At 46.2% G+C, this 13,499-nt stretch overlaps 1 protein-coding gene across 7 annotated transcripts in view; it reads left to right on the forward strand.

Moving 5' to 3' along the window:
• Positions 1–13,499, forward strand: part of LOC119963432 (trichohyalin-like) — a 190,395-nt gene that overhangs the window by 144,150 nt on the left and 32,746 nt on the right. For all 7 annotated transcript variants that reach the window (XR_005460101.1, XR_005460102.1, XM_038792548.1 and 4 more), the window contains one exon: positions 9,159–9,293. Coding sequence is in view for 5 of the 7 variants with exons in the window: in XM_038792548.1 (XP_038648476.1) it covers positions 9,159–9,293 (135 nt within the window). In the remaining 2 variants the exon portion in view is untranslated. The remainder of the gene's footprint in view (positions 1–9,158; positions 9,294–13,499) is intronic.

Below are 13,499 nucleotides of genomic sequence, written 5' to 3' on the forward strand. Positions count from 1 at the left end.
AAAGATGGAATGGTGCATGAGAAACTGGATAGAACAATGTGAATCATCCAACATATCAGTATTAAGGTGATGCGTCACACTCAAGGCTGTGCTGAAGTAAGACTCATGGAGGTAAATGGTGCCAGGGCCAAGGCTGGGAAGATCAGAGGAAGAAGCACAAATTGGAAGAAGAGGACAAAGGGAAATAAAACAATTGGAGTTTGAGGATGTAGCTTTGATGTCAAGTTAGCGCTGGCACATGCACTATGGGAAGATGCACCAGATCTCGGTACCAGATCTTCCCCTCTCCAGATTTTCAGAGACTGGATGTATGTTGGGACCCTGCCGAATTTCCCTCCTAGTTTGAACTTTCGATGGGCAATTATCCTGCTCGCCGAGTCCCTCCGGAAAAGTCTTCAAATCTGAGACACCGTCAGAGATCTTGGACAGTTCCGACTTACTTCTGTGGATAATTGCCCAGGGAATGTTCCACAGACAAATCTCATGTCTAATTCCTGGGTAACTACACAACTGGCCACCAAATCACTCACACTGGCCCCCAACCATCTCCTTGACCACCATGCAGGGGACGTCTCTGGCTTCTGCATCAGGAGTTGGGATGCTGATGGAGTGGCTGGGGGTGGGGTGGGCAGGACTTGTATTGTCTTACTTTCACCAATCCATGCCTGCATGAATCATGGCGGAGAGGCCTGGAAGATGAGCGGAGAATCCACCCATATATATGCACAATTAAAATATTTCACAATATTTAAATGAAAGATTTTTCCAAGGTTACAATCTAACTTCCCGTAGGTGTAACTTGAAATAAGTACAACTTTTTTTTACTGTCACAAGTAGCCTTACATTAACACTACAATGAAGTTACTGTGAAAAGTCCCGAGTTGCCACATTCCGGCATCTGTTCGGGTACACAGAGGGAGAATTCAGAATGTACAAACTGCCAAACAGCACGTCTTTCAGGACTTGTGGGAGGATACCAGAGCACCCGGAGGAAATCCTCGCAGACACAGGGAGAACGTGCAGACTCCGCACAGTGACCCAAACCGGGAACCGAACTGGGATCCTGGCGCTGTGAAGCAACAGCGCTAACCACTGTGCTACCGTGCCAAACCTAGAGCTACTTCCTCACTTACCTTAGCCATGCTACGGCTGCTTCAACACTGGCATCTACCCATCCATGTGAAAAACTGCCCATGTCGGCCCAGTCCACAAAAAGCAAGATAAGTCCAATCCCTGCCCCATCAGTCTACTCTTGGTCATTAGTAAAGTGATGAAAGCTGTCATTTACAGTGCTGTGAAATAACACTTACTCAGCAATTTCCTACTAACTGATGTTGAGTTTACGTTCGGCTTCAGAGCTCATTATAACCAAACATGGACAATGGGGCTGAATTCTAGTGGTGAGGTGACTCTGCCACCGTTTCATGTGACCTCACATATTAAGATCTTCTCCACCTCTCAAAGGCCTTGAGCTTTAAGTATCTAGATGTTAGTTTATCAGATCTTTTTAAGTTAACCAATATTTTAATTATAGTTTTATTTAGAGACTGTATTGCCATTTTGAGCTGCAAAAGTGGTCATTAAACGGTCATGTCTAATGTGGCTTACCAATTTGACTGTGCAGGAGTTGAGGCTGTAGTGATTATTCAATTCCATCTCCTGCAACTGATGGTTGCAAAAGTCGTAACCTGCCTAATTATATGTCAAAATCTAATTTTACATTGGCATTTTTAATATTTCTGATATTTGATAAATCTTACTGCGATTGTCACTAGTGGCGCAGCGGTATTGTCACTGGACTAGTAAACCAGAGACCCAGGGAAATACTCTGGGGAGCCAGGTTCAAATCCCACCACCCAGATGGTGAAATTTGAATGCAACAGTCTAATGATGTCCGTGAAACCATCGTCGATTGTCGCAAAAAACCATTTGGTTCACTAATGTCCTTTACGGAAGGAAATCTGCTGTCCTTACCTTGTCGGGCCTACATGTGACTCCAATGTGATTGGACCCCCTCAAGGGCAATTAGGGTTGGGCAATAAATGCTGGCACAACCTGCGATGCCCACGTTCCATGAACTTCCATTTTTTCCTATTCTCTGATGGCTTCAGCGTCTAAAACGAAAACCTTCCTGGTTTACTGGGCCGGAAAGAAAAGCCAGATTGAGATGATGCTTTCTCCTGCCTATATTCAAACTTACTGCACTTTTAAATCAAGAAATGTCTTTTTTATTGCGACTGGTGTTTCACATCATTGTGATGCCTGTAATGTAATGTATTCCTATCCTGTGGGATATCAGAGAAACAATAGGCAAGTGATGAATCAGAGCTGGTTTCACTGATTCTTGTGCTCCTCTGCTTCCAAATTTATATCGGGGATTAATGGGCAGACAATCTGTCAAACCAGTATTCCAACTGAAGATAAATGTTCGTCTCTTCTTACCTCCTGCTTTGTTGATGTAATGGAGTAATTCTGACAGTCACCGTGGATATACATAGTGCAGTCAGCATAGCAACAATGAACATTAAGAATTTGTGCAGCTTCCTTCTCCTAAAAAAGAGGGGAAAAAAACTCCCCAATTTTCTTTAGGACGTGATCAATACACTGCACAGTCTGAAAAGGGATCTGGAATTAGAAATGCAAATAATTCATGATGTAAAATCCTGTTTATAGATAGAGAGGCTTGCTGAGCAGTTCTGGGATTAGGAAGTGAAAAACACCACTAAACATCTTGGTGCAAAGGTTCCATGTTTGCGTTAGGTGTCAACCCCATGCTGTATGAATTAGCCAATGTCAGCCAGAGCAGATAATGGCTGGAATTCTCTGGTCGTTGGGATTCTCCTTTCCTGCCAGCAGCACAGCCCCGCCCCGGGTTTCCGAGCAACGTGGAGAAATCCCATTGACAGGCGGCAGGAGTAGAGAATTCCGTCGCGGTGAAACACCCGACTGGGGGAACTGGAGAATCCCACCCAACATAACTAACTTCAGTGCCTTCAGACTAGGTTGTCTGTTCCTGGTTACTTTTATTTTTACAGTGGCCTTCTTGGAAGATGTGCTTGTGCATGCATCTGTTGAGGACAGAATTGGATTTAGCTGTGAAGATGAATGTGTACTAATGAAGAATGGGCACTTGGCCAGAATGTTAAGCTGTTCCTAGTACAGGTGGAGCCACTTACAGCATGGGCAGTGTTTTCAGAAGAGGTGCCAAGAAGAATAAATTTAAAGTGCTCAATGTAATTTTATTAGAAATGTAAATGCAGATTGAATGAGTTGATTATTGCATTCCAATAATTTTGAAATTATTGGATTAATCAAGGGACCTTTCACAGTAACTTCATTGTAAAGTTAATGTAAGCATACTTGGGTAGGATCAAAACATTTAACAACAAAAACTTGCATTTATTTAGTGCCTTTGGTGCATCAAACCCTCCCAAGGCACTTCACAAGAGCATTATCACATGGGATTTGGCAGTGACGCACATAAGGAGAGTAGAGGTCACAAAACAAATGGCAGAAGAGCGAGGTTTGAAGAAGCATCTTAAAGGAGGAGACAGAGTTAAAGAGATTTAAGGGTTGGAATTCTGGGGCTTAGGGTCCAGGCAACTGAAGGCACAGTTCCCAATGGTCAAGCGATGGGATGCACAAAGGTCAAAATTGTAGGTGCTCAAAGGTCTCAGAGTTGTAGGGATAGTGCAGGTGTTAGAGATAGGGATGGGTGAAGCCATGGAGGGATTTGAAGCCAAGCAGGAACATTTAAAAAAATATATATTTTTATTCAAAAGCATGTACATTTTTAAGGAAAAATGTTCTCAGACTTGGAGCTAATGTAGGTCACAACAAAATGCAAAGTAGGTCAATCCAAGATAACAGAATCAAACCTTGCCTTTATATACAGTAACAGAGTTTGTACAGGAATATAAAAGTAAAATGCTGCTGTGGTAATGCCACTGTATATATATATGTGTGTGCCTCTATTAGGGGATGTACAATAGTACCTGCTATTACAGGTTTGTCGGTAAGCCCCTGCATAGTTTGTCGGTAAGCCCCTGCCAGCTAGCTCCGCCCACAGAGAGCAGTATAAATATCCATGAGGTCTCCTGAGCTGCCATTTTACAGCTCCACTTGAGGGAATAACATCTCATGGTAATAAAGCCTCTTTTGTACCGTTTTGTGTTTCTGTGTGCAATTGTTAGCGCATCAGCTGCAGATGCTGGAAATCTGAAAATAAAAACAGAAAATGGTGAATAAACTCATCAGATCTGGCTGCATCTGTAGAGAGAGAAACAGAGGGTGTGATTTTACTGAATGGGAACAAGGTCCCATAGCAAGCGCATTTTGCCGCATGTTTCCCGGCCCTCAGGAATCTGCACATAACAGTGAGATGAGCTGTCCGCTCTAATATGCAGATTTGCTAAAACGTGATCCTGTCTACAATGGGCGGGATTTACGTCACAACGTCTCACAAGATCACGTTAGATCTTGGGAGGCACTGCGAGCTGGGTAGATCCCGGGAGCAGGGTCCCCCAGTGTTAATCGGCCATGTTGCACCGCAGCGAGCTGCTTTTCAGGTGCAGTGTCCAGAGTCAACGGTTCAAATCCATACGATTTATTATAGAGCTCTGAAGAAGAGTCATATGGGCTCAAAATGTTGGGTGGGATTTCCTGACGTGTTTTGCCGGGTTGCAGGTGGCCTGCCATTGGCTGGCCTCGGGATCTTCAGGTCCTGCTGCTGCCAATGGGGTGGGCTGAGGAATCACCATCAGCGGGTCCAGAAGATCCCGCTGGCAGGAACGGCTGGAAAATCCTGCCCGTTGCCTCTGCTTCACCCTCTATAGATGCCGCCAGACCAGCGGAGTCCTTTTCCAGTATTTTCTGTTTTTATATTGTATAGGAATATATTTGATTTCCCTGAAGTTCTAAACAGATAGTGGTCCTGAAGTACTGTTGGTTGTGCCAAGTCTTTAGAAGTTTATTCAATGTCTTGTAATGGACATGACCTCCTCCTGCCCCTTAAATGGCAGGAAATAGCTGGGGCCATGAGTTGGGCCCCCCAAGCCAAGCATTCCTGCTCCACTGTGAAACCGAGGGCTGACTTAACCATGGGTTAAATCCATGTTGGGTATGAAGGAAAAGAGGGACCCAGTTCCAGGATTCCGGCCCCCTTCTCATCACAGATAATAAGGGTACAGGTTGCAAGCCCGCGTGCAGCAATCCCAAAGCCGGCAGCTTCATTGCAGGGCTGGTGATTTCAGATCCCAACCAATTTACAAGGAGCTCGGCTGACCTTTGATGGGCTCTGAAGGAGACATGTTTAGCATGTCAAGCACTTGCTGATATTGTTATAGAGCTTGTGAGTTTTGTGTATGGTGGATGCTGGGTGAGTGGGCACAGGGATATAAAGAAGGGTCATGGTAGAGATATGAGGACAGTGAGTAGGGAGGTGGCAAGGGGGAATATGAGAGGTAGGGGGATATGGGGGGAAGAGGGACATGGGATGGGAAAGAGATTGGTAGGGCAGAGTGGAAAAGAGTAATGCTGAGTGGGGGGGCATAAGTGGGTCAGTGGGGGAATGTGAGGGTGAGGGGTAGGTGTCCTGACACTCTGTGGGTCCATGTCCCAACAAACAGAGGCAGCCCTTCTAACCAGCGCACCACAGCAACCAGGTGGTTCCGACTCCAGCCCATCTCCACCAACTCCCTAAGCAAGTAAGTTGGGTGGGCACTGCTGGGTAGGAGATCCTGCCTCACAGACGAAAGTCCGCCTGCCAGTGCCTGGAGGTGTAGCAACCTCCACAAGGATGATTATTTTAGGCCAAGATCCACTGGCTGACAGACTCCAGTAGGTGTCATTCTGGCACAATCACCTGGATCATGAAACAGAGAATTCCAGTGATGGAATCTCATCCTGTAAAATTGATCACCAAGCTGAGTGTTTTGTTACTTCATCGGCAGTCTGAATTATGGGGAAAATTTGTTTCTAATTAACCAGTCTGATTGACATCCTGTTTGAACTCTTTTTTAAAAAGGAAAAGTCTGGGCTTTAGGTTCAAGACTTTAGGCTCAAGCAAAATTAAATTAATGAGTTAGACTTTTTATTGCAATCATTTTAGATCGAACCGTTTTACCATGTCTAGAATTTTCATTAATGTTGTTCGAAGTTTGTGAAATCTGAAGTGAATTCCCCTAAAAATTGATTCACTCTGGCCATCCACATGAATAGGGCACAGGGACCAATTCCTGCACCTAAATGGTGTAGACCTCAGGCATGCTTGACATTACAAGGCTCTGTAACAATCCAAATGTCCCTGTGTAGCTGGTGCACCATAGGCCTCATGTCTCCCGCACGAGCAAGCTGCAGATGCTAGCGGATTATCCTCTAGAAGATATTGCAAGCAGAGGAATTGAATTTTGGACCACTGTACTCCTGGTATCAGCCCTCGGGTTGGTCTTGAAAGGCGGTGGGGAGAGGGTGCGGAATGCCGAATGATATTGGATGGTGATGTTGAAGTGGGGTTGTAAGCGATATGGGAGAGGGAGAGAAGGCAGAGGCTGCGTTCACGACTGTCCGATTTTACAAACAACGCTTGAAACCTTTTAGCACCTCCGCTTGTATTTCCAAAATGTTGAACTGCCGATTCAGATATAGGCCCAGAACTCCTCGTTTTTATTTGGTTTCACCAGCATGTCGGGTGACAGAGTTCCAGCTCATAATAAATGCACGTGCCCTGCCTGCAATCTTGCTATGGCAATTATTCTGCACCCTCAAAAGCAGACACAGCACCAGCAAATTTCTAGGCCATTAAAATCCCCAGCACCTTCACAGTCCTTCTCTTCAGCACTATATATTACATCACATTGCAAAGCCAAGGTACACCTGATACTGCCTGATAGCTGGTTTGCTATTCATGTGTACGTGTGACTAAACTATGTCCCAAGAGGAAAGTCATGTGATTGTTACCATGGTGATTCATATATAGCAACTCAATACTTCGACCCTTTCATTTGAATTAACCATTTGACAGACGCACAGTCTATGATTCATGATGAGGGAATGGGCGCAAATTCATTGGTACAACAAATTAATTGGAAAATTTAAAATGAATCAACCCTACTTTGGTTCAAAGTACTAAATGAGTTTCAAAAAATGATGTTATTTGCTCGCTAAAGTGAACGGGTCGAATTTCATTTGGTCAGACTAATACAGCAGTGACATATTTATGAGATTATTTTAACCTGTATAATGTTAGAATCATGAATGCGTTGAATGGATAGAATTTTATGGGTCATTGTGACCTTTTTAAGTAATTTCCTTCACAGATTGTAGGGCAGGAAGATATCAAATTTAACACGTATTGATTCTCAGGGGAGATGGCCTGACATAATTGCTGCATGATAGTTTTCAGAGCACCGTACAATACCAATCAGCTGAAGGAATCCGGGAGCAGATTGCTTTGTAACTTGTAAGTGGGAGCAAAGAAAATGGAACCTAACATTTCATAGAATTTACAGTACAGAAGGAGGCCATTCGGCCCATCGAGTCTGCACCGGCTCTTGGAAAGAGCACCCCACCCAACCCCACATTCCCACCCTATCCCCATGACTCAGTAACCCCACCCAATACTAAGGGCAATTTTGGACACTAAGGGCAATTTAGCATGGCCAATCCACCTAACCTGCACATCTTTGGACAGTGGGAGGAAACCAGAGCACCCGGAGGAAACCCACGCAGACACGGGGAGAACATGCAGACTCCGCACAGACAGTGACCCAAGCCAGGAATCGAACCAGGGACCCTGGAGCTGTGAGGCAATTGTGCTAACCACTATGCTACCTTTCATTTTTGCATAAATGTTGCTGGAGTCCGACTGGAAATCCGGTCTGATGCACTACCTGACCCCTGACCAGTGGGTGGCAGTGGGAATTTTTCAGCAGGGAGCCACACAGGTTGGAGATCTGGGGACCATCCCCGGCAACCTGTTGAGGACTGGTCTGGAGGTGGGAATGGCAGGCCAGTTTCCAGGGCAACGGTGGGGAGGGGTGGGGGGGATTCAGGGCTGAGGGTTTTAGGGAGTGTGGGGCGGTATATAATAGCTTAATGACTCATACTGGGTCCTGGGTTAAGCAGTCCTTATTTTTTGGGCCCAATGGAGTCCTAACGGGAACTATTTTTGAAGACTTACCTTTTTGAGCCTGGTAGCTCCTCTGACTGTGATTCTGTTGCTGGCTGCAAACAGCGCAGGACTCTCCAATGACAAATAAGAACCACATTGTGGTGCTGATGGCGCCATTAAGCAATGATTTTTAACTATTAGGAACATCACGACTCCCTCGGTCTCTGATAGCGCTAACCACATCCCCTCCACCCCAGGAGCCTCAATGAGGGACTGAGTCTCCATCATACAAATGACACAGTGGCCTGAGGCAGGAGGAACTGAGAGATTGAATTTTCAGCTACAAGCTACCAAAATTGTCTCTCTCTAATGGATGGAAATGCATATGGCCCTTTTGGGATGATTATGTTCTAATAGTCGACCAGTTTTTTGCTTCTACAAGTTAACCACTTAATTTCTGAAGGTTCTTTTTAAAGAAGCATTCTTATTTATTTTTGAAATGGCGATTTTCTTCTATTGATTCAGAGCTGTCACAGTAGCAATGAATTGCCTTTATGTGAGGGATCTTCAAAACAACTGGAGCAAACATGAATCATTGCTTGGTAAATCTTTCTTATGTTCCAAGGGCTTCATGAAAATGTTTCCATATGTGAGGCAGTTCAAAACTAGGTGCCATAAATATTAAATGGTCACTAATAACTCCAGTAGGGAATCCAGGATGTTTTTTTCATGCAGAGGGCGGATAAGATCTTAATGTAAGTGATTAAAAAAATGTCACAGGCAAATAGAAAAATGATCACCTATCTGTAAAAGAACAAGAATAAATAGTGAATAGTTTTCAAATGCTGTTTGTTTCACTCATGTTGGGCTCTTCAGAGCCACATTAACCTTCATAGTTAGTGTTTTAAATGGTGCTCAAATCCTGTACCAATCAAGATCCGCATGAGTCAAGTACAAGTCTTCAAGTCCCATTAATAATGATAAATAAAGTGTAATTAGATTCTTATAGTCAGTAGTAAATATCATTGTCTTCTGCTCTCTTTTTCAGTACACTGCTATTTATGATTATAATCCATTGCGTGACAGCCCCAATATTCATCCCAGTCATGAATTGGCTTTTAAAGAGGGGGATGTCATTTGGCTGTATGGAAAGCAAAGAAGAGATGGCTTCTGTGAGGCAGAGGTAAGCAGCTTATTTTGTTTTGTGGTTACATTTTTATATCGCCTGGATGCTTTGGCTTTCACGGAACAAGATTTTTGGAAAAGAGTTCCAGAGGGCAGGGTATGATATGAACATACAGCTATTGATGGACAAGAAATGACCCTATTAGTGTCCAGGTGCTACAACATAAAGATTCCCTTTACCACTCTGATCTCCTGGGGGGAGGTAAACAAAAAAAACCTGAAAATCGCAGCCAATGCTTAAAGGTTTGGTTAAGCCACCATCACCAATGATGAACTGAAGATTAGACCAGATATAAAACAGGGAAGGTGCGAGATGTAATATAGATTTGCATTTATACAGAACCTTATCACATCAAAATGTCTCGTGGCCAAGGAGGGGTTTAGAAGTGAGAACACGGATCTCAAAAACATTAAAACCATGAGCTGGGGACTGCCAGACAGTAAGACCTGGAGAGTAATACAGTATGAAATATGTGAACTGCTGACTTCCAGGTGAGTTGCAATTTGTATAGATTGGAGCTTGTGCGGTCAGCTATAGAACCTTAGGGCGGGCAAGCCCGAAGACAAGGCTGTCCTTGATGAGTTACAGAGGGAAGCTGATGAGACGGTGTTCCCAACGACTCAGAAGTGGAGTTTGAAGGGCATTGAGATTGTACATTTTCAGGTGAAAAGACTTGAGTGACGAGGGCGCTGGGGAGAAAGTTTCCGAGGAGAGCAGAAAGGGATGGCATTGGTCCTGCCAATATTGAACTTGGGAAAGTGAAATGAAATGAAAATCGCTTACTGTCACAAGTAGGCTTCAAATGAAGTTACTGTGAAAAGCCCCTCGTCGCCTGTTTGGGGAGGCTGGTACGGGAATTGAACCGCGCTGCTGGCCTGCCTTGGTCTGCTTTAAAAGCCAGCTCATCAGCCCTGTGCTAAACCAGCCCTAAAGTTTTGACTCATTCACAATTTGATATTGGAGATTAACAGCTATGGAGTCAAGGAGTGTGACAAAGAGCCAGAGTTGATTTCATTAATATTCATCCAGAGACTGACCTCATTTGGCCAGACTTCCTATTTTGATATCAAAGGGGCCTACTGTCTGATGATGGGAGTCACTTCAGCCACATGGTGGCAAATCCCAATGAACATTGCCTCAGCCATTGCTGCCACAGGGCAATAGGTTGGTAACCCCCGTTTCCTCAGCCATTGCTGCCACAGGGCAATAGGTTGGTAACCCCCATTTCCTCAGCCATTGCTGCCACAGGGCAATAGGTTGGTAACCCCCGTTTCCTCAGCCATTGCTGCCACAGGGCAATAGGTTGGTAACCCCCATTTCCTCAGCCATTGCTGCCACAGGGCAATAGGTTGGTAACCCCCGTTTCCTCAGCCATTGCTGCCACAGGGCAATAGGTTGGTGACCCCCATTTGCAAGATACTACAACTCCAGGCAAAAGGACTGAAAATTCAGTCCAAACTTTCGTCCTGTGATACTATCTCAATTCCACCTCTCATAATAATAGCTAGTTATATGCGATCTAGCTAATTTATTGTCACATGATGTAGCGTTTCTAAATTTCTTGATTCACAATTGACAATACAGTGAGTAAGAACCATTCTTGTGAGCACTGTTTTTCTCTCCTCGCTGTTAACTTCTATCCGTTGGTATTCTCTGATGTTTTCATTACCCAGTTTTAAATCTGTCAAGTTTACCCAGTTTTAAGTCTGTCAAGTTTTCAGGATTATAAATTCATCTGAACAGAAAAAGGCTAGGTTCATCAACAAATGATAAGTGCTGGTTTGATTGATTGACACATTATGCAGCTGAACACCATTGTGATGCTTACAACGTGATCTTGTCCTACCCCATGGACGATGAAACAATAGCGAAACCATGGGCAGGAGTCTCCCCTACCCGGCGGGGCGAAGGGTCCCGGCGTAGCGGAGTGGCGCCAACCACTCCGGCGTCGGGCCTCCCCAAAGGTGCGGAATTCTCTGCACCTTTGGGGGCTAGGCCCGCGGCGGAGTGGTTGGCACCACGCCGAAACCGGCACCAGCGGCCTTTGACGCCCGCCACCGGGGCTGGCCAAAAGGCCTTCGCCGGTTCGCGCATGCGCCGGTGGGCCCGCTCGCGCCGTCGATCCCGCCGCCACCAGAGGTGGTTCAAACCTCGGCGGCAGGAGAGGCCTCCCAGCGGCGGGACTTCGGCCCATCGCGGGCTGGAGAATCGTCGCAGGGGGGTTTCCGATCGGCGTGGGGTGATTCCCGCCCCCGCCAATTCCCGGGTGGCGGAGAATTTCTGCCACGGCGGGGGTGGGATTTTCGGCGGCCCCGGGCGATTCTCCGACCCTGCGTGGGGTCGGAGAATTTTGCCCCATAAAACAGAATCAGTTCAATTCACTTTCCAGGGCACTCCCGAGCTTGATCTCTGCTGCAGGAAAAATGCCAGGTTTGCACCTTTGCACTGCCAGCCTGGCACCCTGGCAGTGCCCCTGCCAGTGACACTTTGTCAGTGTCAGGGTCCAAGGCTGGCAGTGCCAAGGTGCCACCCCACCCAGAGGGCAAGCACCTGGGGACCTCCGATCCCCTGTGAGACCCCCACAAGGTGCCATTCCATCTGGTCCCCGTTTGCATTGAACAACGCTCACCCAAGGTCACCAAGGCGAAGGGGTTGGATCCCAGGGCCTCAGTAGATCCAGTTGTCTCACACTAATCTGCAGATTTGCCAGTTAGTGATCCTGCTCACAATGGGCAAGATTCAGGTCACAATGTCGCGCGAGATCATGTTAGATCTCGCGAGGTGTGGCAAGCTGGGTGGATCCCAGAATATGGATCTCCTGACAACTTCCAGCTGCGCCGTGCCACCATGAGTCCCAACGTGGCTGGTACGCCCATTGTCTCTGGTGTCAAACTGCAATTTCCTCCAGTTAATTATGAGCAAGCCCTTGGCATTTGATGAGGTAGCGGGGATGCGGCCTTCCACCACCAAAACTGTGGAAAGCTATCGCTGCTAAATTGTAAAACTAGACATATTATGGAAGGATGAGATGGAAAGGGACCTAAGATTCTGTATAGACACAATACTCATGTGTAATCTAAGTCGAGCTGCAATCAAGGGGGTGAACACCCGCAACAGCCAAACCTCTAGGAGTCCTGGGGCAATCAATTCTCTAATTGTTTGGACTTCCAGTGGCGGCCATGGAGTGAATGGTCGTGCATAAGGTGGCTCCTGCCTGAGGACTGCTTTTGGCCCTTCCTGCCCGTTCTGTGTGTGTGGTGCACGTGAAAAAGGGGTAAAATAGAAAAACTAGAACTTCTCCGGTGATGCCAAAATTTTACCAGACAATGTGTCAAGCAAGGGCATTCTGCGGACCTAGAGAACCGGCGTAGCATTGGGGGGGGTGGGGGGGTGGCAGCCGGTTCTGTGGCATCGTTGCCCATTCAGTTGTTGCTAGACCAGTTGGCCAAGTTCCTATCGGCCAAATTCAAAAAGCAAAGGCAGGCAGCCACTAAGGATTTGCCGAGAGTGGCAGAGCCATTTCAGGCTGCCCTAGACAGGTTGGAACAGCAGCTGGAGGTGCAGAATGCGTCGATCCAGAAGGTGGCAGAGATGTTTGCTGACCGCGAAGATCGGATTGCCTCTTTGGAACCAGAGATGCTGATGATGGCAGAGTTAAAATTTAGTTGAAGGCCAAGATCGATGACCTGGAGAACTGCTCCAGGCGGCATAATATGAGGATCGTAGGGCTGCCCAAAGATTTGAGTGTATGAAAACGACGAGAATATGTGGCCAAGATGTTCGAGCAGTTTGTGAGGGAGGGGTCTTTGACCGCCCTCCTGAAGTGGACCGCGCCCATCGGTCTTTGAGGAAGAAGCCAAGAGCTAGGGTGCCACCATGGGCGATTGTACTATGGCTCCATCAATACTTGGACAAGGAAAAGATTTTGAGGTGGGCAAAGGAAACCCTTGAATGTAGTTGGGAAGGTCATACTGAGCCAAATTACCAGGTCTTGAGAGTGTAGATGGCAACAAGAAGAGTCGGGTTCAACAAGGCCAAGGCTGCTCTTTTCAGGAGCAAGGTGAGATTTGGAATGATGTACCTGGCTAGCTTGTGGGTCATGTTCAGGGTGGAGAAAATTGTTGCAATATGCCGGAAAGAGCAAATAACTTTATAAAGGATCATGGACTGGGGGACATTTGAGGAGTCTGGGTGGGTTCACCT

Source organism: Scyliorhinus canicula, chromosome 3, assembly GCF_902713615.1.
Source record: "Scyliorhinus canicula chromosome 3, sScyCan1.1, whole genome shotgun sequence".
NCBI lineage: Eukaryota > Metazoa > Chordata > Chondrichthyes > Carcharhiniformes > Scyliorhinidae > Scyliorhinus > Scyliorhinus canicula.